Source organism: Eupeodes corollae, chromosome 1, assembly GCF_945859685.1.
Source record: "Eupeodes corollae chromosome 1, idEupCoro1.1, whole genome shotgun sequence".
Lineage (NCBI taxonomy): Eukaryota > Metazoa > Arthropoda > Insecta > Diptera > Syrphidae > Eupeodes > Eupeodes corollae.
This window is the reverse complement of record NC_079147.1, coordinates 6,124,681-6,145,125: the sequence shown is the minus strand read 5'-3', so window position 1 is coordinate 6,145,125 and position 20,445 is coordinate 6,124,681. Positions and strand designations below refer to the sequence as shown.

At 36.2% G+C, this 20,445-nt stretch overlaps 1 protein-coding gene across 2 annotated transcripts; it reads right to left on the bottom strand.

Moving 5' to 3' along the window:
* Positions 1-11,082: 11,082 nt before the first annotated feature.
* Positions 11,083-14,273, bottom strand: LOC129939427 (wolframin). Of its 2 annotated transcripts, none has more exons than XM_056047432.1 (4): positions 14,116-14,273; positions 13,944-14,042; positions 12,288-13,870; positions 11,083-12,232 (listed from the first exon to the last, which is right to left on the bottom strand). In XM_056047432.1, exons 1-4 carry the CDS (start codon positions 14,177-14,179, stop codon positions 11,390-11,392), a joined length of 2,589 nt encoding a protein of 862 aa, XP_055903407.1. In that variant the 5' UTR covers positions 14,180-14,273; the 3' UTR covers positions 11,083-11,389. The 2 variants fall into 2 exon arrangements, with proteins under 2 accessions (XP_055903407.1, XP_055903408.1); XM_056047433.1 differs by having other exon boundaries at positions 13,944-14,003.
* Between the last annotated feature and the right edge of the window lie 6,172 nt (positions 14,274-20,445).

The window sequence follows — 20,445 nt, the reverse complement described above, 5'->3', positions numbered from 1 at the left end:
AATGACGCCGTCAACGTAGTCGATTCTATTAGAGATCTTGGTATTATGTGTGACAAACACCTGAATTTCCATTCCCATTTTGACCAAATTATTAATAAAGCTAATAGATCTCTTGGTTTTATTAAGAGATGGTCAAAAGAATTTTCCAACCCCTATGTAACTAAAGCGCTTTACATTTCCCTAGTCCGTCCCCATCTTGAATATGCATGCCAAGTATGGTCTCCCTTTTATGAAAACCATTCACTCAGAATTGAAAATGTTCAAAGACGTTTCGTTCGATTTGCCTTTCGTGGCCTCCCCTGGGATGACACATGCAACTTGCCTCCTTATGTCGATCCACTAAAACTGATAAGTTGGCAGCCCTTATATATTAGACGCAAAAACGCTGATATGGTAGTCATCGATTTCAACATTTCCAAATCCCATCTGAAAGATACCCGCTACTTTTTCCCTTTTTGAGTCCGAATTCCTCGTCCCTTGTAATGTTAAGTCAAATAAAATCAAAATTGTTAGTTCTTGTACATTAAATAGTTTTTAATGTGGCCCTAAGGCCCACATGAATTAATGTTGAAAACTGATAACAATAACCGCAAAAAAAAAAATGTTAAGCTAGTGTTAAGTTAAGTTAAGTCATGATAGCTTGTATTAAGCTGAATACATAAATAAAGTCAACTCACCGAAGTAATTGCATCTTAAGTCTCTGTAGATATATTGGATATTGTGCATATATTTGTTTCTTTATTTATGTACTCGTATGTTAAACCATTTACATAAAGCATATCACACCTAGCTCTGCAAATTAAAGATATCGATTGGATGTTATTCGATTCGTTAAAATAGTTGTTGCAGTTTAGGCTAAAGCTGAGCTCTGGGTAGATCGGTCTGTAGATAGAGTAAGAGTTGGTAGCTTGTTGAATGCATTCGTTGTGCTGATGAGTGTCGTGAAGATCGAGTAACTTATACAGAATTTGCTTCAATTCACCCCGGTCTTCGTATTGCAAGTTTAAGTTGAATCCACATTCAGACAGAGTTTTCCATTCGTGAACCCATTCCACCTTCCTGATTATTACAAACTTTTTAAGAATATTGGGTATTCTGTGCATTGGTGATCCAAGAGTTTTTAGGATATAATCAAAATGTAGCTTGAGAGTATAGTGTTTCTGTTTCTAGTGTAAGAACGTAATTTGGCGTATTCATCGGTAGGCGGAAAAGTTTTTTTTTTAAATATCGTAGCAGTTATTCAACTTCTTCATATGAACGGTAACCCCAAGTTTGGCAACTATAGCACACAACAGAGCGCAAACCTTGTATTTCATGGAGGTCTTAATTTCATTGTTCCCGATTATATCTTGCCAGGAAGAATTTATAAGCTTTTTAGCGGAAATCAGTTTTTTCTCAAGGTGAAAAGAAAACTTCATGTTTGATTGCAGTATAACACCAAGATATTTATATTCTGTGACTGTTTCAATTGATTCACCATCTAGACACCATTTTTCGCCGTTTCCCAATTTCGTTTGCCTGTTGCGAATGATCATAATTTTTGATTTTTCTAAATTTATTGCAGGTCTACTGTGTTGCTTCACTCCGGATGTTGTGTTAAACCATTTTGACATACTTTTGCCATCCCACACCGATTGTCGAGTATTTTGGTACATATTTCTTAGGACTTTTAACAGCTTCGTAGACAATCCTTTCTGTGACAGTTTGCAGGACAATGCATTGCGATCAATAGAGTGAAAAGCTGCTTTAAAGTCGACAAGAAACATGTACAATATTGTATGTTGTTTCAGAAAATGTTGAGCAATGGTCGTCACAGTGAAAATGTTGTCTATCGTTGAGTAGCCTTTACGAAAACCTGCTTGATACTCGCTCAATGCTTCGTTTTTTTTTCTATCCATTCGTTTATTCGATTAAGTAGAATTGCAGAGAAAATTTTTGCTGGTGAGATCATAAACAATATACCCCTGTAGTTACATGCCAAATTAAAATTACCTTTTTTATAAATCGGGTACACTACAGCATCTTTAAATTCCAGAGGCACCATACCGGTTCTGAAGATGAAATTGAAGGCGTCAAGCATGTGCGTTAGGAACTCGATAGGAGCATTTTTGTAAAATTCGTTAGGGATTCGATCAGGACCTGGTGCTTTTCTGTTCTTAGAGTTATACAAGCTCAATTGTAGCTCATTTAGAGTTATTTCCCGATCAAGTAGATCATCTTCAAAAAGTAGTTCTGCGTAGTGAAAGTTGTGCTCTTCCAAGTATCATGAATTCAGCAATAGTTTGAAGTGTTTGGCCAATTTTCCTGCCTTTAAGTGTATCCCATAAACGAAGTCTAAGCCTTTTAGTGACTTTATTTTTGCCCAAAAACCTTTGGTATCTCTTGTGCAGCAGAGCTCTATAGCTTTTGCATTGTAGTAATGTCTGCGTTTATGAAGGCATAATTCGTTATAATTTTTATCTGCGGTGATATATTTTCCTCTTAGGGTTTCGTTATGATCGATGGTGGTCCTTAATTTTCTAAGCAGATCAAATGATAGCTTTCTTGCGGTGAAGCATTTTTGGTGGAACCATTTTTGACGGTAGTTATTAGATTTTGATGGGATAGAATTTATGTGTACGACTTCCTTTATAGAGTTGTTTAAAAAACGTATTTTTTCCTCGTTTCAAAGTTCAAATATAGTTAAAAAGGTAATGTTGATCTGGTGCAGTAACTTTGCTGCGTAAATCTCTTTTAACTATCTTTCCATACGAGTTTTGGGGGTAGCGCTATTTCGTAGTGATATGAGGGGTTGTTGAGGCTGAGTTCTACTAAATGAGAATGTTTTTACTCTTACTTCGAAAGATGTGATTTGTATCCATTCACTTGGAATTGCGCAGAAATCAATTGAATTGAGTGAATCATTTTTACTACAGCCATTAAGAATAAAAAGATCGTTTATTTGACGCATTTCCATAAAAAGTCTACTATTACTTTTAAAGCCAAACAAAGATCCACCTATAGCTCTACTGAAATTGTGCTCACGAGTGGCATGTAGCCAGTGTAAGTTATACTCGCTGAAATATTTGTTAAAATTTAATATTTCTTCACTTTCAAAAAAATGTTTCCTTGTAATGTTAATAAAAACTTCGAGAACAGTGTGATTGACAATATTACAAGTTTAAATATGTACCAAATTAATAATATTTACAACTCGATTGGTCGTATTTTGGATCTTATATTTATTTAAATTTTAAACTCTTAGAAAATAGTGTCCATCACAAAGCACTTGAAATTACATTTAATTAGTCTGTCTTAAATGAATCAAATTATTCTTGCAACTATGTTCAAAAATATTATTTTAAAAATGCTGATTATGCCTCAATAAATACTTATTTAGAATCAATTGACTGGCAACAACTTTTTCATTGTACTAATTTAGAATTTATACTATGTTTCAGAATACTGTAGATTAAACTATTTCAAACTTCGTTCCTCTAAAAAAATTAAAAATTCTAAAAGACCGATTTGGTTTATTAAAAGCTTATTAAGAGCACCTGATAATTTCAAACTAATTCTCTTAAAGGAGTGTAGATACAACCTTGCTGGTCCACTTTGCTACATTTTTAATCTATCTTTAAGCCAAGGAATATTTTTAGACACGTGGAAGTCTTCTATAATCACTCCACTCCATAAAGCAGGATTTAAAAGCTCTGTCGAAAACTATAGACCTATTGCTAAGCTAAAGTTAGTCCCTAAAGTATTTGAAGCAAAAGTGAAAAACCAAATTATATTCTTTATTTAGGAACTATATTTCTGAATTTCAACACGGATTTATGAGTGGCAAATCGACAGCAACTAATTTATCAATTTTTACAAGCTTCTGCCTTGACTGTATGGAAAAACGATTACAAGTTGACACTATCTATACCGATTTTTTGAAGGCATTTGATCATGTGCAACATAATATTCTAATAAGAAAACTTGAATTGTTTGGATTTCACTATGTTCTTCTTAAATGAATTCAAAGTTACGTAGTTGGGCGAAAACAATATGTTAAAATTGGTATTGTTGTTACGGTAAAATTTACCGCAACAATGACTAGCCTTCGATTCCTTGACTTCCCTATTCTGCTTTCTTTGCTGCTGCAAAATATTGGTGAGGTTGAGGGCAACCATGGTTCCATCAGCGAGTGGTGTACTTAGCCAATATGTTGCAAAAGCAATAAAACAGGTGTTCCAGCGATCATGATGACCAAATGGAACGGGTGATTCCGAAATTGATATGCGGACGGGCGGGCGGTCTCGCCTTCCAGCATATTTTATTCCGGCGGACGAGCCGAAAAGTTATAAATGTTCTTGATTTTTGTGTGATAAACTTAAAGCAGTATATAATTTTTTCATTTAAATTTACTTAAATTATGAATTGTACAAAATGGGTTTTGACGCCGGTAAATTTTAATAGTAAGAATGAGTTTTGACATTTAGAAAAAATGGTAGTTTATATAACAATCCTTTCTACATATCCAAACCTATTTTTATTGAATTCCCACTTCGAATTCCGCGTTAATAATACAGTAGTAGGAAAAAGCCTAATTAAGGCCCCTTCTCGATTTGATTCTCTTTTTATTCAATTTTTCTCGAAAGAAAATTTAGTTGAAAGAGGGGTCTGAACTCGCCATTACGTTTCGGCAAGTTTTGGAAACACATCCAACAACTTGTCGAAACCATGTTTGTATGTATAAGAGTAAAGTTTCGATGAGAATCTACAACGGTTGCTTTCTCGGTTATAGGGCCCATACACTACACATGCCTGCATGCGCATACAGTGCTTGCGCATGCAAACTGCCAGTGTATGATGTGAACTGTGTGTTTGTGCAAGCGGCATGAGCAATATCAAAAAATTTTGATATTTTCTTGCTTGTGCATGCAAGCATGAGTGGTGTGTGTGCTACATTTGCTCAGTCAAGGGCTAAAGCAATCAAAATTGCCGCAGCAGCGGAGTCGGAGCTTGACATTTTTTAAAGTTTTCTGTTCAGCGGTGAACACAAAACTGAATTTTGTACAGTTTGCATGCGTAGTGTATGGGGAAAGAGTGTTTGCGCATTTTTGTGCTTGCGCATGCAGGCATGTGTAGTGTATGGGGCCTATAAGTAGTTTGTGTTTTCTAAAGAAATAATGAACTTTTCCTGCGTTCCACAAGGTAGCCATCTTGGACCGCTCCCTTTTATTATTTTTATTAACGGCCTACCGCAATATCTTCTACGCACAAAATGTCTTTTCTATGCTGATGATCTTAAACTCTTTAGCAGTATAAGATGTCTTGAAGATGCGGAAAATGTCCAGAATGATCTAAATAAAGTCCTTTTTGGTGTAAATTAAATTTTTTTTTTTTTTTTTTTTTTTTTTTTTTATATCCGATGGAAATCTTCAAAAGACACTCGGTAAGAATCGGTACCGAGTAGTGTGGGACTCTTACCGCACTAAAACCACCGGTGAATCAGGACCAATCTATGAAAGATCGACAAATGATTTTTATTTCTTAATTTTTAAAATCGCATTGGGGGAAGTTTAAGGTTATAACACTTTCCCGTAGCTTTTAGCCCATCAGCTCATGAGGCTTGGTTCTTCTTAATCTCCGAACATTGTCTCGTACATTTAATACGGTCTCCATTTCAGAGTTAGTATGACTTTGCAGCCGCTTATTGTGTGATACAGCGTGTTTCTTAACCACTTCTGTAACCATTTCAATTTGAAGGTCACGATGTAGATCGCTATTTCTTATATACCAAGGGGCATTTATTATTCCACGAAGGACCTTGCTTTGGAATTTTTGGATGGGTTCAGCATTTGTTTTCTTTGTACAGCCCCATAGTTGGATGCCATATGTCCAAACGGGTTTCAATACTTGCTTATATAACATTAGTTTGTTCTGGATAGATAGGTCAGAGTTCTTTCCTATTAACCAGTACATTTTTCTGTACTTCAAGTTTAGTTCTTCTCTTTTCTTTTTGATGTGTTCTTTCCATTTAAGCTTTGCATCCAAATTCATTCCAAGGTATTTGGCGGTATTGGAGTAAGGTACTTCTGTACTGTTTATAAAAATTGGAACATTGTTTATGTTTTTGTTTGTAAAGTTTATATGCGTCGATTTTGTTTCGTTTAATTTGATACGCCATTTGTGCGTCCAATCACTAACTTTATCGACTGCATTTTGCAATTTTTGTGTAGCCTTCGTAACGGATTTATCTGGCACCAATATTGCAGTATCATCAGCAAAGGTGGCCATGATAGCGTTGATGTCCACTGGAATATCCCTTGTATATAACAGATACAGGGTTGGTCCTAGGACACTTCCTTGTGGTACACCGGCTTCAATTTTCTTAAGTTCCGAGTAATTTTGGTCGTACCGTACTCTAAAGAGTCGGTTCGTAATATAGGATTTCAGTATTTCGTAGTACTGCCTGGGGAAGTCCCTATGCAGTTTGTACTCAAGTCCCAAGTGCCAAACCTTGTCAAAAGCTTGAGCAACATCTAAGAATACAGACGAGCATACTTGTTTTTCTTCAAGTGCCTTTTCCACAACATCCGTAATTCGATGCACTTGGTCTATCGTGGAATGTTTATTTCTAAATCCAAACTGATGGCTCGGAATTAGTCTTCTTTCTTCAATTATTTTGTTAAGCCTTTTAAGTAGCAGTTTTTCAAAAACTTTTGCCATGATTGGTATAAGCGATATTGGTCTGTAAGATGTAACTTCTGTTGGTGGCTTACCTTGTTTAGGTATAACAATGACTTCCGCAATTTTCCAATGATGTGGCACATATCTTAGTTTAAGGCATGCGTTTATTATAAATTGGAGTTTCTTGAAGGCTATAAGAGGCATTTCTTTCAGAACCTGAGCAGTTATAAGATCGTACCCTGGTGATTTTTTGTTTGACAGCTTATGTTGACACATGCTTCTTACTTCTTTGAGCGTGACAAAAGGTATTTCACATTCGTCGTTTCTGTCAACAAACTGTAAGGGATCTGTAGCTGTGCTTGCTGGGAATGGCTTGAAAACATTCGCGAGATGTTCAGCAAAGAGATCAGCCTTTTGTTTCGGGTTTCCGATCCATTTACCATCTTGAGATTTTATCGGCGGGTTTTGTGTCTGAGGTCTTTTTAGACGCTTAGTTGCTTTCCATAAGGAGTATTCTGTAGAAGCATCCGTCGTCAGACTTTTCAGGAATCTACTTAGTGAATCATTTTTAAACTCACAGATTCTTTTTTTTAATTCGTTGTTAAGACGGTTAAAAACTACCTTATCATCTGGGAATCTCGTGGATTGCCATTTTCTTCTAGCTCTTCTTTTTTCCAATATCAACTCCTTTATTTCGATAGGATATTTTATTTCTTTTTCTCTCGCATTCGAAATAGTTGGAGTACTTTCTTCTGCAGCCTGCTGCACATCAGCAATAAATTGTTCTACTTCATGATCAATTTGTTCAATTGTTTGCATAGGGGATCTTAGGTTTATAAAATTTTCAAGTTTGTCTCTGAATTCGTTCCAGTTTGTTCTGTTATTCACGAGCTTGGGATTACTTTTTTCTATTATTTCTGTTTCGCTCAGTGATAAAATTACTGGAGTATGATCTGATGATAAATCATAATTACCTTCGACACTTATATGATTTCGTTTAATACCTTTAACTACGAAAAAGTCTATAAGGTCTGGTATTTTGTTAGTATCAGATGGCCAATATGTTGGCGAACCAGAAGAATAAAATTCGCAGTTGTATTTTCGGCCTGCTTGGTATAGCCGTTTACCTTTTGTTGTTATGAGCCTAGATCCCCATTGGGTGTGTTTAGCATTGAAGTCGCCACCAACAAGAAAGTTATGTCCTAACAAATGTAGGAGTTCTGCATAGTCTTCTTCAGTTGGAGAGCGCCTCGGAGGGCAGTATATAGCTGCTATTTTGAATTCTTTCTTTTTTATACCAATACTAATTGTTGTTACTTGCATGTTTTCTTTAGTAAACTTTGGTTCTTCAAAGTGTGTTAAGCACTTTTTTATAAGTATTGCTGATCCTCCCCTAGCTTTGTCAGCTGGGTGCGGAGCGTGATAACATGTATAGTTTGGTAATTTATTATCAAGATTTTGTTCAATAGCGAGGTGGGTTTCGGACACCAAACAAATGTCTATATGCTCTATGTCTAAAAAGATGTTTAGTTCTGATACATGCTGTAAGAGACCGTTTGCATTCCATGTTGCGATTTTGAGTGTTCTGTCCATCATTGTTTTTTAAGAGCGACTTCTTCGCTTAGCTGTTTTATGTTTAAATCTTGTTGGTCAATCCTTTTCAGGATGAGTTCCAGCATTTCTTTTATAGAAGTTTCCTCATTCTTCCGCACATTTTTTACAATCTGGGAATAGGATTTATTTTCATCACTTTTGCTTAGTGCAATTGCTTTTCCCGGTTGATTTTTAGTAATGTTATCGACCGTTACTTTTTTGCTTTCAACTACTGGTTTTGTGTTGGTTGAGTTTCTAAACTTGTTCCCAGTTTTGTTTTTTCTTTTTGTGTCTTGGAACTTTTTTGCTACTGGACATCCTCTGTAACTTGCAGGATGATTGCCTTGACAATTAACACATTTCGCTTTCTGTTCTCTGCCCATGGGACAGTTTTTGGTTGCATGTCTGCCTTCACATTTAACACAAGCGAACTCGCGATTGCAGTATTTTTGTGTATGCCCAAAGGCTTGACAGCGCTTACATTGTGGAACACTTTTCGACTTTCGCAGTGGTTCAATTTTGACAACTATGCCCATAATTGATTTAATACTGTAAATCTTATCGAGACTTTCTTTATTTTCAAACGTGAGCATAAATAAAGGTAGAGATCTCTTTTTTGTCGTTGATACCCCAGTGGAGTCTTTTACTATCTCATTTTTAATAAGATTATTGGCATCGAGAGCTTGAAAGCCTTTTTGTATAAGGTCTTCGACAATTTCTTTGGCAACACATGAAGAGTGAAGGCCTCTTGCTACTACTTTTATCGATCTTGTAGCTTTGTTTTCGTACGAGTGCCACTGAATTTTCTTTTTGTTCAATTCTTCAGTGACAGATCTATACGCATCGGCGTCTTCAACAATGACTTTCCAATTGTCTTTATTGTATGATGTATATTTACATGCCTTATTCGTGCATTTTTCTACTATGCTCTTTAGCTCGCCAAACATTGCCAATCCGGAGATCATAATTGGGGGTGGGGCAGTTTGCCTGGTACCTTTAACGTGAGACTTATTTTGGGGTAAATCTCTTATTTCTTTATTGGATGCTCTCATTTTTGTAGCAGTATCTGATTTTGAACCTGTTTGCTGACATTTTATAACAGCCTCTGGGCTACTCTCTGCTTTTCGTTTCTTTGACTTACGTTTATTTCGGTTTCCTTCAGTTTCAAGGAGGAGCTCTTCCTCATCAGTATGAAACTCATTAGCAGTTTTTTGTGGGCTTTTCACTACTGGTGACTTTTGACTTGATATATTGTCTTTCACGGACTTTTTATCGAGCAAGCTGACTTTTTCTTCGAGTCTCTTCACTTGTTGCTGAAGACTTTCAACAAGGGCTTCAAGTTGTTTTCTGGCTAAGATTTCTATTTGCCATTTATCGAAATAATTTTCGGATTCAACTTGGTGGATCTCGTTGTTTTTTGTGAAACACTGCTGATCTTTTGTTTCGATCTTTTCATGGATGGTTCCTTTTTCGTTAATGACTTCTATGTCATTTGATTTTTGCGTTGGGGGTTTCGATGGAGTAACCCTTGGTGATATTTTTGGTGGAGTTCTTAGTGTTTTTGAACTCCGTCTATTTCCTAGAAGCAATAATTGGTCCTCCCCAGAATCCATAGGACCGATCTCCGAAGAGAGTGGATTTACCAGTTTATCTGGATTGCCACCTGGGGTATTATATCTATTTGTTTTACTCATTGCCATATTTGTTTTTATTTTTGTAACTTTTGTTTAGTTCCATAAATAGCTCAGTTACCTCTTCTATTTAGGTTTCTTGCAGAACTGGTTCTTCAGAGCGATTATCTTATCTTTTGCTCCTAATTCCTGAGAAGGTAGCTCAGGTGTCTCAGCTCTTGGATTCAATAGATCCAACGCTCGTCGTTAGTTCACCTTACGGTTATCCAGCGGGCACCACTTGGAGGTGACGATGCGATTTTGCTCCGCCGTGTAAATTAAATGAGTTTAATTTTAACAACAGTAAATGTAGTGTTGTTACTTATTTAAAAATCTTTAATCCCTTGTGTTTTGAATAAAAACTTGGGTTTGATTCTTTGCAGAGACTTGATAGTCAGAAAGACTTAGGAGTGATTTTTGACACCAAAATGAGTTTTTCATTTCATATAGATCACGTCATTTCCAAAGCTAACTCAATGTTGGGCTTCATAATTCGAAATTCAAAACTTCTTGGGATCCTTATACACTAAAACACTATAATCATCTCTTGTCTAGTCTATAAAAAGTTTGTAACTTGATTGACGAAATAAATAAATAAATAAATAAATAAAATAAATAAATATTTTGAAGCAAATAGGTACTTTTCTTCAACCCAGATCTTTGCAGAAAATAAAATATTTACCTGACAAAAGAAAAAGTTCGTGAATAATTACTTTGGGGCTGAAAATGAAACCACAGTTAACCTTGGGTAAACTTCAAAGAACAAAACTAAAGATTGGAATTAAATTAAAACAAACACTTATCAGATTTATTTGCCAAGAGAGTTAGAAGTGGTTGTTAGGTGATTTCTTGATAGCTTAGGATTGCGAATAGTTCACTGTAATAAAAGAAGTTTCCATACAACGTTAACAGAATTCCCTTTTCTAAGATAATTATTCTGTTGAAATTGAGAATTTCTGAGTAGAATATTGTGACTCTTGTACGACTTAGCAGTTAGCACCAGAATCCCCTTCATCAGTCTGAGTCTAGACAACACTACTTATTGATATTTCGGCTTCGTCTTAAAACACACACAGGAGTTGTTGAGCGTTATAAGTCGCCAGGCACTGGGAAGTCATCATCTTTTAAGTTAAATAATTTTATTTCCAATACACAATCATCCACAAATATTTTGTTTTTTATTTTCACTAAAATAAGACATTTAATTTAATAGAAGCAGATTAGGTACTAAGTAATCCAGTTTTGTCCTGAACACAACAAAAAAACATGTAAGTCTACAAAACTCCAAAACACTGCATGTGTACATTATGTAAAACTCAAAAAACGTTATCTTGGAATCTTTCCGTGAAGCGTGTACATAATAATATTATTACCTACCATAATATAATGTAATTACTATTTGTAATAATAATTATAAATTAAGCCCTCGCCATTTGTCATGGGAATCCCTTTGGAGTGTTACCAATTTATTTGATGGTAATCAATGGATTGAGGAGAACATTGAGCAAATATTTGATCCCTCGAGTAAGATCACGCATCCTTGCGTCCACAGCTGAAGTCATTTGGTTGAAATTCAAGGCCGGCATATCCTTCTCAGTGCACACTGTACACTCGATACCTGTCAGCTGAACAGAGGGTTTTCCTGAGCCAAGAACGAAATCTTCCCTCGGTTCATTCGCTTGCTTCCGGGTGTTCATAAGTTTGCCATAGATATGAACTCGATCGCCGCTACGCAAGAGTGTGGTGAAGTTCCGGAAGCGATCATCTGCATGCACACGGACATCAATGGGCTTGCTGAGAAGACCCGAGTTCATTCGCAGCAACATCTCATATTCATAGACGTTCCAACGATTCAAATTGCACCGATGTTGAAGCTTCGTTGTCTTGCGCAGTTCCTCACACAAGGCGTCTGCTTTCGAACACTCCAGCCGGTTCGATTCCCCATAAACGCACTCGACAATGTTAGCCAGCCACGACGGAAGGTAGTCTCTGATGAGCTCTGCTCTTAAATTATGAACTCTGGCGATTTGAACTTCTGTGATTGTGCCCTCCCATGAGATGGTGGCTCCAGTAAGATACGAACAACGCAGTTGAGTTTTTATTTTGTTATTCTGTTCCCACGAAGGTTGGCCACACAGATGGTAGAATTTCTCCCAAGATATGTGACGCCTGGTATCCTCTTCGGACGTGATGATCGGTTTGTCGTTAATCAGATTCGAGTAGAGTGATGTCTCAGTGTGAACAGCCTTGAAGCTGGAGGTCATATAGGGAAGAGTGAGGATAGCGGCAGCAACAATGCTCACGGCAACCTGTGAACGATTCAAATCAATTCAATTTTCAACTATTAGCCGAGGGAAAGCTCACCTGAAGGAATGTGATGTACTTTTGTGTGTTCTGATTGACAGCCATGCAGCAGGATCCCAGGAGAGCAAAAGCTGCGGCCACAATTGTTGTCACCAACCTCATTCGCGGATCTGTCAAGCCAACGTATTCAACAGCCAGGAACACTGGCACCATCAGCGACACGATGCCGAAGAGCGGCAGAAACAAGAGGATTCCAGCCAAACCCAGTGCTGCTCGCACCACTCCAAACATGGTGGCACTCTGTGAGCTGGTGATGCACAGCTGGAGCCAACTTAGAGTGACGCAATGTGGAATGAGATATGTGTACGTTCCATGCCAGTTTGCCCGTTTGGCCAGGTGGACGAGAAACAGAGGAATCATCAAGTACAACACCGTCCGACAGTTCAAACAGAACTCAATCCCGTTGCCAATCACAAATGAGCTGAAAGTTGGAACTTTCAAGTCAAGAAATCTCCAACCCGTGCTAACCACCTCATCCATTTCGTAGGGATACTTGGCCAGAACATTAATTCCGAATGAGAAGAGCACAAGGACGTCGGGAAAGCTGCGCTGCGTGGACGTGTACATAAATGCCACCATTGAGATGAACACCATTATAAAAGACAGAATGGTAATCTCGGAATGAGGCAGCCATTCAGAACTGATCAAAGGACACACGATCAGGTTTCCCACGAAAGCACAGAAGAAATACAAATAGGGCTTCATATTGTTCTTCAAGAAACGGTTCTCGGAAATACCTGCTTCGACATTGTTGTCCCCATAGCTTAAGAACAGTCCCGACCAGATCCGGAAATCTATGAAGTCATGCTTGGACTTGAGCATCTTGCAAGTTGACCAGACCATCACTCCCATGCACAGGTAGTAGAAGCAGATGGGGAGGTAAACTGTGAGATTATCGCTGGACACCGCGATGTAAACGAGGAATATTAAGGCCAGCTTCATGCTGGGTGACAGAGTTCCAGGAAACGATGCAATCAAATTAATCAGGCGATGATAGAGTAATCTGCAGAACACAATCGGATGGAAAATAATACGATGGAAGCACGGAACGTGGTCCAGAGAGTTTGGATGAGGAATCGACAGCGTTAGCTCGTCGTTGACTGCGGGCAAACGGCCATTCGCATAGTTCACAGCAGCGGTGACAAGGTTTGCCTCTGTTATCACCCTCTCAGGCTGGGATACGTTCAGGTCTGCACCTTGGCAGGGGTAGATGTCGCCATTGGCGTGGTTCACGTCCTCCAGCTGTTCCGTCTCGTCTTCTTCCTCAGAGGTGGAATCGTTGTGGCGTTTTCGTCGTTTTTGGAGTTTGTATATTTCTCGCATTTTGCGTTCGAGTTGCTTGGGTGTGATGTGTTCGCCACCATTCGACAGACACGCGAATAGATCTCGGGCTGCTTTGCGGGCAGCTCGTTCGCCAGTAGTCATGCCCAGACAGCTTCTTACGTCATCGATGTTCGCATCGCTTATGCCTCGGCGACTGTCGAAACACTCCTGTAGCAAGCGCAGGGCGTCTTCGTGACCTTGTTGGGCAGCACACAGCAGCCAATGAACGCCTTGGACATGTGATGAAGATTCATTGTGCTCTTCACAAATGAGAATAAGACAGGAAAGTCGTCGTAAATAGAAAATTTAACAAAAAATCCCAACTATAGTTACCAATGTTAGTATCTAATAACTGCCTGGCCAGGTCGTATTGGACGTCGGAACAACCATCTGCTGCAAAGTGGTATTTGAGATTATTCAGCGAGGTTCGGTCTGGTGGAGGAAATGGGAGCAAAGCAAAAGAATAATTGAATGTGGCGTGGACATGGACATGGGCAATGGTTACCTTCAAGATTCCATTTTCTGCGATTGGACGAACCCGCTGGAGGTTTTTTCGTCCAATTAGCCATTAATGGAATTTGTAAAAGAAAAACAGAAGCACTTCATAACACGACACCCTAAAAATTCCAAAACAAATTTTCTATTTTCTTTTTCTGTACTAGACACTTTTGACAGATAACAGGTGAAGGCAAAGCAGGAAACAACGTTCGGAAATGAAGCCCATTAAAGCAGCTGATGGAGGTACTGCCAGATTAACCAATAACCTGGTGTGGTGAATTTTTGTTTAAAGCAGTGTATGGACCTAATACGAATCACTTTAATTTCAAACAACTAGCTTTAACAACAGTGCTTCTTTTAAATTCTTGACCACCTTTATTGATTGGAGTCTAAAGCTCAATTAGTCATAAATCTGTTTAAGTGGATTTACATGTGTCTACACTGCAGACATAAAGCGCTCAATAGTATCCTCCTTTTGAGTTCCTATAATTTGCCATAAGGCAAAGAGCCATATGGACCCTAGCCGAACCAAATTCGAATATGTGTTAGAAAACTGAAGTAGCTCGGTTTAGCTCTGTTGATCCATTTGCATTTTCAGCAAGTTAAAAACAACGAGCCCGAGCCAACAAGCCAAGATACTGCTATACAGTGCTTGGGGTATCAACGAGTCAAGTAGTTCTATATGACTTTATAATTTCTGGTTTACTTCACAATAATTGGGTTCAGCTTTCAGTTGAACGAAAAAACTTGATCAATTTTCACTGGGCAGGTTTAGCCGACATAAGGGACTTGAAAGTAAGGGAAGTTTCTAGCATCTGACTGGCCAGCTTACATAAAAAAGCCTTCCAGTTAAAGCAACTTTATCGTAAAGTTGACTGGAAAGTTAGTCAAGAAAAATCTCCCTTAATATCAAGTCTATCTTGAATCAAATGTTCATTTTTTTCAGCTAAAAGATAAAGCGCAAGAGAAATGTAATATAAGTATTATATAATAAGTGGTCCAATTAAATAACAAATTGATTTTAAGTTTATTAATTTCTCCCAAGCCACAAAAAACAATTCATATACCAGTCATTGAAATCGAACTGGAAACATTTTTGAATCTATATTTGACAAGGAACGCTCGACCTGGCATCTTTTTACGACTTCGTAAACAGTTCGTTCCACATGTTTTGCTTCTGGAATGTATTGGGGTGTGAGTGGAAATCAGCGAAAATTCCAATATAAAATAATAAATTTCCAGATTATTAAAAACACAGAAGATAGGGAAGAATGTATACAAACCCAGCAAAAGTTCGAGGGAGGCAATGAAAAGACATTTTTGTTAAAAAAAAAAATAAACACAACAATACAAAAAAATGAATAAAAATAAAAATTAAGGTTGTAGGTACCTATTGGAATCATTTTCAAATGAGACACATATTTTTAAACCATGCTAATAATAGTGGGAATATTTTTTGTTTAGTTTTCTTTTAGGGATATATAGTTAAAAACAATGACTTATACAAAAAAAATGTTATTTATAAATGTAAATGTTATTAACTTCCCAGAGGAAGTTATTGTAATTGGTCTAATTTGTCGAATTGAAAATGTTGACATTTCAAGTCGAAATAAAAGATTTTTAGAGAGATGTCTGTGCGTACGTACGTAAAAGCGTCCGTATTTCCGTAAGTTCTGGAATTTTTTTCGTCGCCCATAGCTCAAGAACCAAGGGAGATATTGACTTCAAATAAATTTTGTTATATAGATAATAATGAAGAATCATGCAGAAAGGACTCTCAAATAAATTGAGTGGGTGCTTTTCTACCATAGCAATTTAAAAAAAAGTGAACCAATGACATTGTTACGTGATACCAAACCAGTTAATTTTTGGAAAAAAAACCGTTTTTCGTAAATATAAAAAAAACTGAAAAGAAATATTTTTTCTTCAACATAATTAAAATTATAAGAAAAATCGGAAAAATAGTACTAAAATTGGTAAATTATTTTTACTAAAATCGCGTTTAAAATCAAAATATTATTCAATGTTTATTTTTTTAAGAATAATTAAACGGAATGGGAAGTTATCAGTGTGGGTCGCATCGCAGCCTTTTTTTTAAATATATATTTATATAATATATACATACATTCATGTTCAAATAACAGCTTTAATGGTCACTTATTTAAAAACTCCTTTTAGTAGATGTGATGTTAGCACCATACAAATAAATCAATAATAATTGAGGTTAAAATTAAAATTGACGAAGATTTAGTTAGATGTACAGAATTAAGTTAATTTTAATATAACATTTGAAGTGCATTTCTTAAATTCTAAGGTTTGTTGATCTTAATTCCTAACTTAAATTGAATAAAATTAGAATGACATTTTTTGTAACGTGATTATTTAAATAATTAAATACACCTGACAGACATACAAAACCATTTTAAAAATATGCGTCAAGACAAGATGTAATGGTCATCTTCCGATGAGCCCAACCATTACATCGGGGCGAAACGCATATAAGAACACCTATGCTGGTTTATTTTTATATTTATTTTCATTTCATGATTTTAAAAATAAAGATTTCATTTTCATGATTTTAAATCATATTGTTTAAAAACATTTTAAAAATGCTGTGTGAACGATAAAATTGCATTTCAATTAACATATTTATACATAAAAGGGTCATTTTAGTTCAAGCGAACATTGAAAAACCCGTGAAAATCAATAGCTTAAAATAAAAATAAAAAAAAAATTTAAATGAATGAAAATGTTATTCCAATTTTGGAGAAAATCTTAATTTTGAATTTAACTATAATTTTTTCATTAAATCAAGTTAAGTCAAGACAATCATTGTACATTTTTTACTTAAAAAGGATTGTTTGTATAATGCCCCTTTTCCTAAGAAAGAACGCAAAAAGCTATTACACTATCTTTAGCCATTGTTAGACCCCTCTTTACCAGGGCCCTGCAATCACCAGGAGCCCCCACATTGCTGAAACCTTACTTAACCTCTATTGGTCTATTTTCAAGAAAAAAAAATATTTAGATAAAATTTTAGATGCATAATGAATGATCAGAATTCGTACTTTCCTTGCTGAACAATTTAAATCACATTCCCTGCGAAATTATATGTACATATGTGGATCCGAGAAAAGGAAGAAATCTAAACAACAGGAAGAATAAATTGAAAAATTATCAAAACTGACATCGTATTTCACTTCAATTGCAGGAGAAACGTCTGCAAGTAATTAATAATCAATACATTAATCCCTACACTTATCTACACCTTACTGAAAAGGGGACTTACATAGTCAAAAAATGGTTTCACATTATGAGTTTATGAATAAAATTCGGCATTGCATTACCAATGACCATAGAATCTATAACAATTTTCCATATTTTAGACAAATAGACTTTCCATTAAATTTTTCGGCAATAAAGTGCCGTGGACACAAACATGAAATCTCAATTAATGCAGCTACAATGTGAAATTATAATACAAGGAACATTTTCATTTATGAATAACAAACATCATTGTATTCGTATGTGTTCAGACTTATTGTGAGTTTTACTTTTATATACATATAAAATTTTTATTTTTTCGGAAATCCAAAAGAGTGAGGTTTCCAATAAGTCGTCATTATTTATTTAATTCGGAATTAGCTATTCCATTATAATTTAGGGATTTCTAATGATACACCAATTTATGATGTTAGTTTGTATGGAAATTCAGAACAGAGCTGCTCTTAATAAAACAAATCAAGCAACGTATAGTCGGCGCGAGCTGATGCAGTAAGCTCCTTACATAAAGGTCATCTTGAAATTGAAGAAGCTTTGATGTCTACAGTGAACGATTTAGGACAGGCACGAGAGGCCAGAGAGGAAGCATAGTCTTCGCAAAAAAATGTCCAAGCTTGAATTTACCATACTTACAGAACTTTGGAACTCGGTATTGCAAAGAATTAATAAAACAATTACTTTACTTCAAAACCAAAATATTACCCTGGATGTTGCAATAAATTTGCTGAGTTCAATAGATGAATCTATAATTGGGCTCAGGTCTTTGATTCATCGACCAGACAATATAAGGACCTTTCTGAAAGGATGAGGTGCAGAAGCTCACGCCATACTTTTTTTGACGGCTCTAGACCCTCAGTAATTCTGACTGGGAAAGAAAGATTTAAATTTGAAACCCTTCTTTCCATTGTCGACACACTAATCGTTCATTTGAAACAGACGAAGACTGGCCAACGATTTGACTTTTTTTTCGATTAAAAAATCTGAATTCAGGAGACTTAAAGAGAACTGAAAATCTTTTGCTAAATTTTACACCGAAGATGAGTACGGAGATGAGCTATATGCTGAATGCATGTATTTAAAAGACTACTTGAAAATTAGTTGACACGAAAATGAAAAAAACTGACAACGTTGTAGACCTTTATAATTTTTTAAAAACTAATGAAATTGAATATGAATTTTCAAATGTTGAAATTACACTAAGAATTTTCTTCAGTATGATGTTGACCAATTGCAGTGTGGAACGTTCCTTCTCTAAATTAAAAAAAATCAAAAACGAGCTCAGAGCTACAATGATTCAAGAAAGATTGACATGTTTGTCGCTGATGTGAAGAAAGCGACATTCTCAGAGGCATAGATTTTAAAGATGTAATCAATGATTTTGCTATTCTCAAATCAAGAAAAAGACCCCTTCATTAAATTTTTTTTTATTTTATGTATTTTGAATTTTTATATGAAATATTTACTTTTACTTTGTTTATGATTATGTTTTAATGAATTAAAAAAATGTATTTATTTCAAAAACAAAAAGAATTAATATCAATTCAAAGCTATGTGATTTTTTCTGTATGCCTTTATTATATAACATAACATTTTTATATAATCATAAAGGGACCCGATTTTCATAAAGTGCCCAGGGCCCCCAAAAGGGTAAAGACGGCCCTGGCCATTGGTCCGTTTTTTGAAACAACCAAAATGAGGGTGAGGAGGATTGTAGGTTCTTAAATTAAATTGTTTTCCTTTTTGGTAGAAACTGCCTTACATTTTTATCTACGCAACAACCTGCCAACCTAAACAGATGCTATCGTACTTATTTTATTCTATTTAAACCTACCTATCTGCTTCCAAAAGGATATACATATGCATAATTCTCAATTTTTTAAATTTTAACACATTTGTTTCGCACTGCAAAATATTAAAGAAAAAATTCTGAAGCTACTATTAGAAGATTAATGTAAACGTAATTTTAGATCTACAATTATGTAGGTACTACGCAATAATATTGTACTAATTTTTACATTCTTTCACACGTTTCAAGCCTTGACGCTGTGAACGTTGACGGTGTGCTGAACACAGAACATCTAGATGTTTTTATGACCTACATCAAATGAATTTGCTATGAAAAAATTCAAAATATGGCAACGAAGCATTGTATCAAAACTTACATTTGAAAACGTTGCTTTAAAATTTTCAGATTTCACAAAAATAGAAAATCTTAAATCAAATTAATACGATTTTCTGCTAACAAATCTAAAACACATACAGCTAAATGTACGTATATGCATCTCTTCTTAGTCGCTCTTAGTAGCTTGTAGTACCCGTGGCATGATGGTTAGTGCGTTGGACTGTAGGGAAAGGACAACTCCAACCCGTCAAATCTTCGGTCGATAAGTCTTCTTCCGAGCATCAGCAAAGTTTTCGAAAAGATCATTAATAGGGCTCTGACTAAGTGGGCTGCGGACAACAAAATAATTCCGGATAAACAGTTCGGGTTCAAGGCGGGTCATGACACAATTCATGCCGCGTCTAAACTCGTTTCTGATATCCAATGGAATAAATCAAAACAACAATGCACAGGTGCTGTTCTGCTTGATTTGGAAAAGGCCTTTGACACCGTATGGTTAGAGGGTCTTTACCTAAAACTGAGCAGGCTTGGCATAAGCAAGCTATTGTTGTATATACTTTATGATATGCTCAACGGTAGAAAGTTTTATTGTCAAAAGTGGCAATGTAACTTCTACCACAACATTCCTACTTAAAAATGGTCTTCAACAGGGAGCGGTGAATTCGCCGATTCTCTTCAGCATTTACACCAGCGATCTGATAGGTAGTCTTACAAAGGCAATTGCGTACGCCGACGATCTAATTGCGTACAGAACGGCCCGAAAGGTTGAGGTTATTAGAATTCTCTTGCAGCGTGATTTCGACAAGATTCAGCGATATTGCGACGACTGGAAACTGAAAATAAATGTCCAGAAGTCGGAGACAATTCTGTTCCGGACTCCGTTGGCTAGGGCCACGAGGGATACGTGCAAGAATTGGCGCAAGATGGTCATCG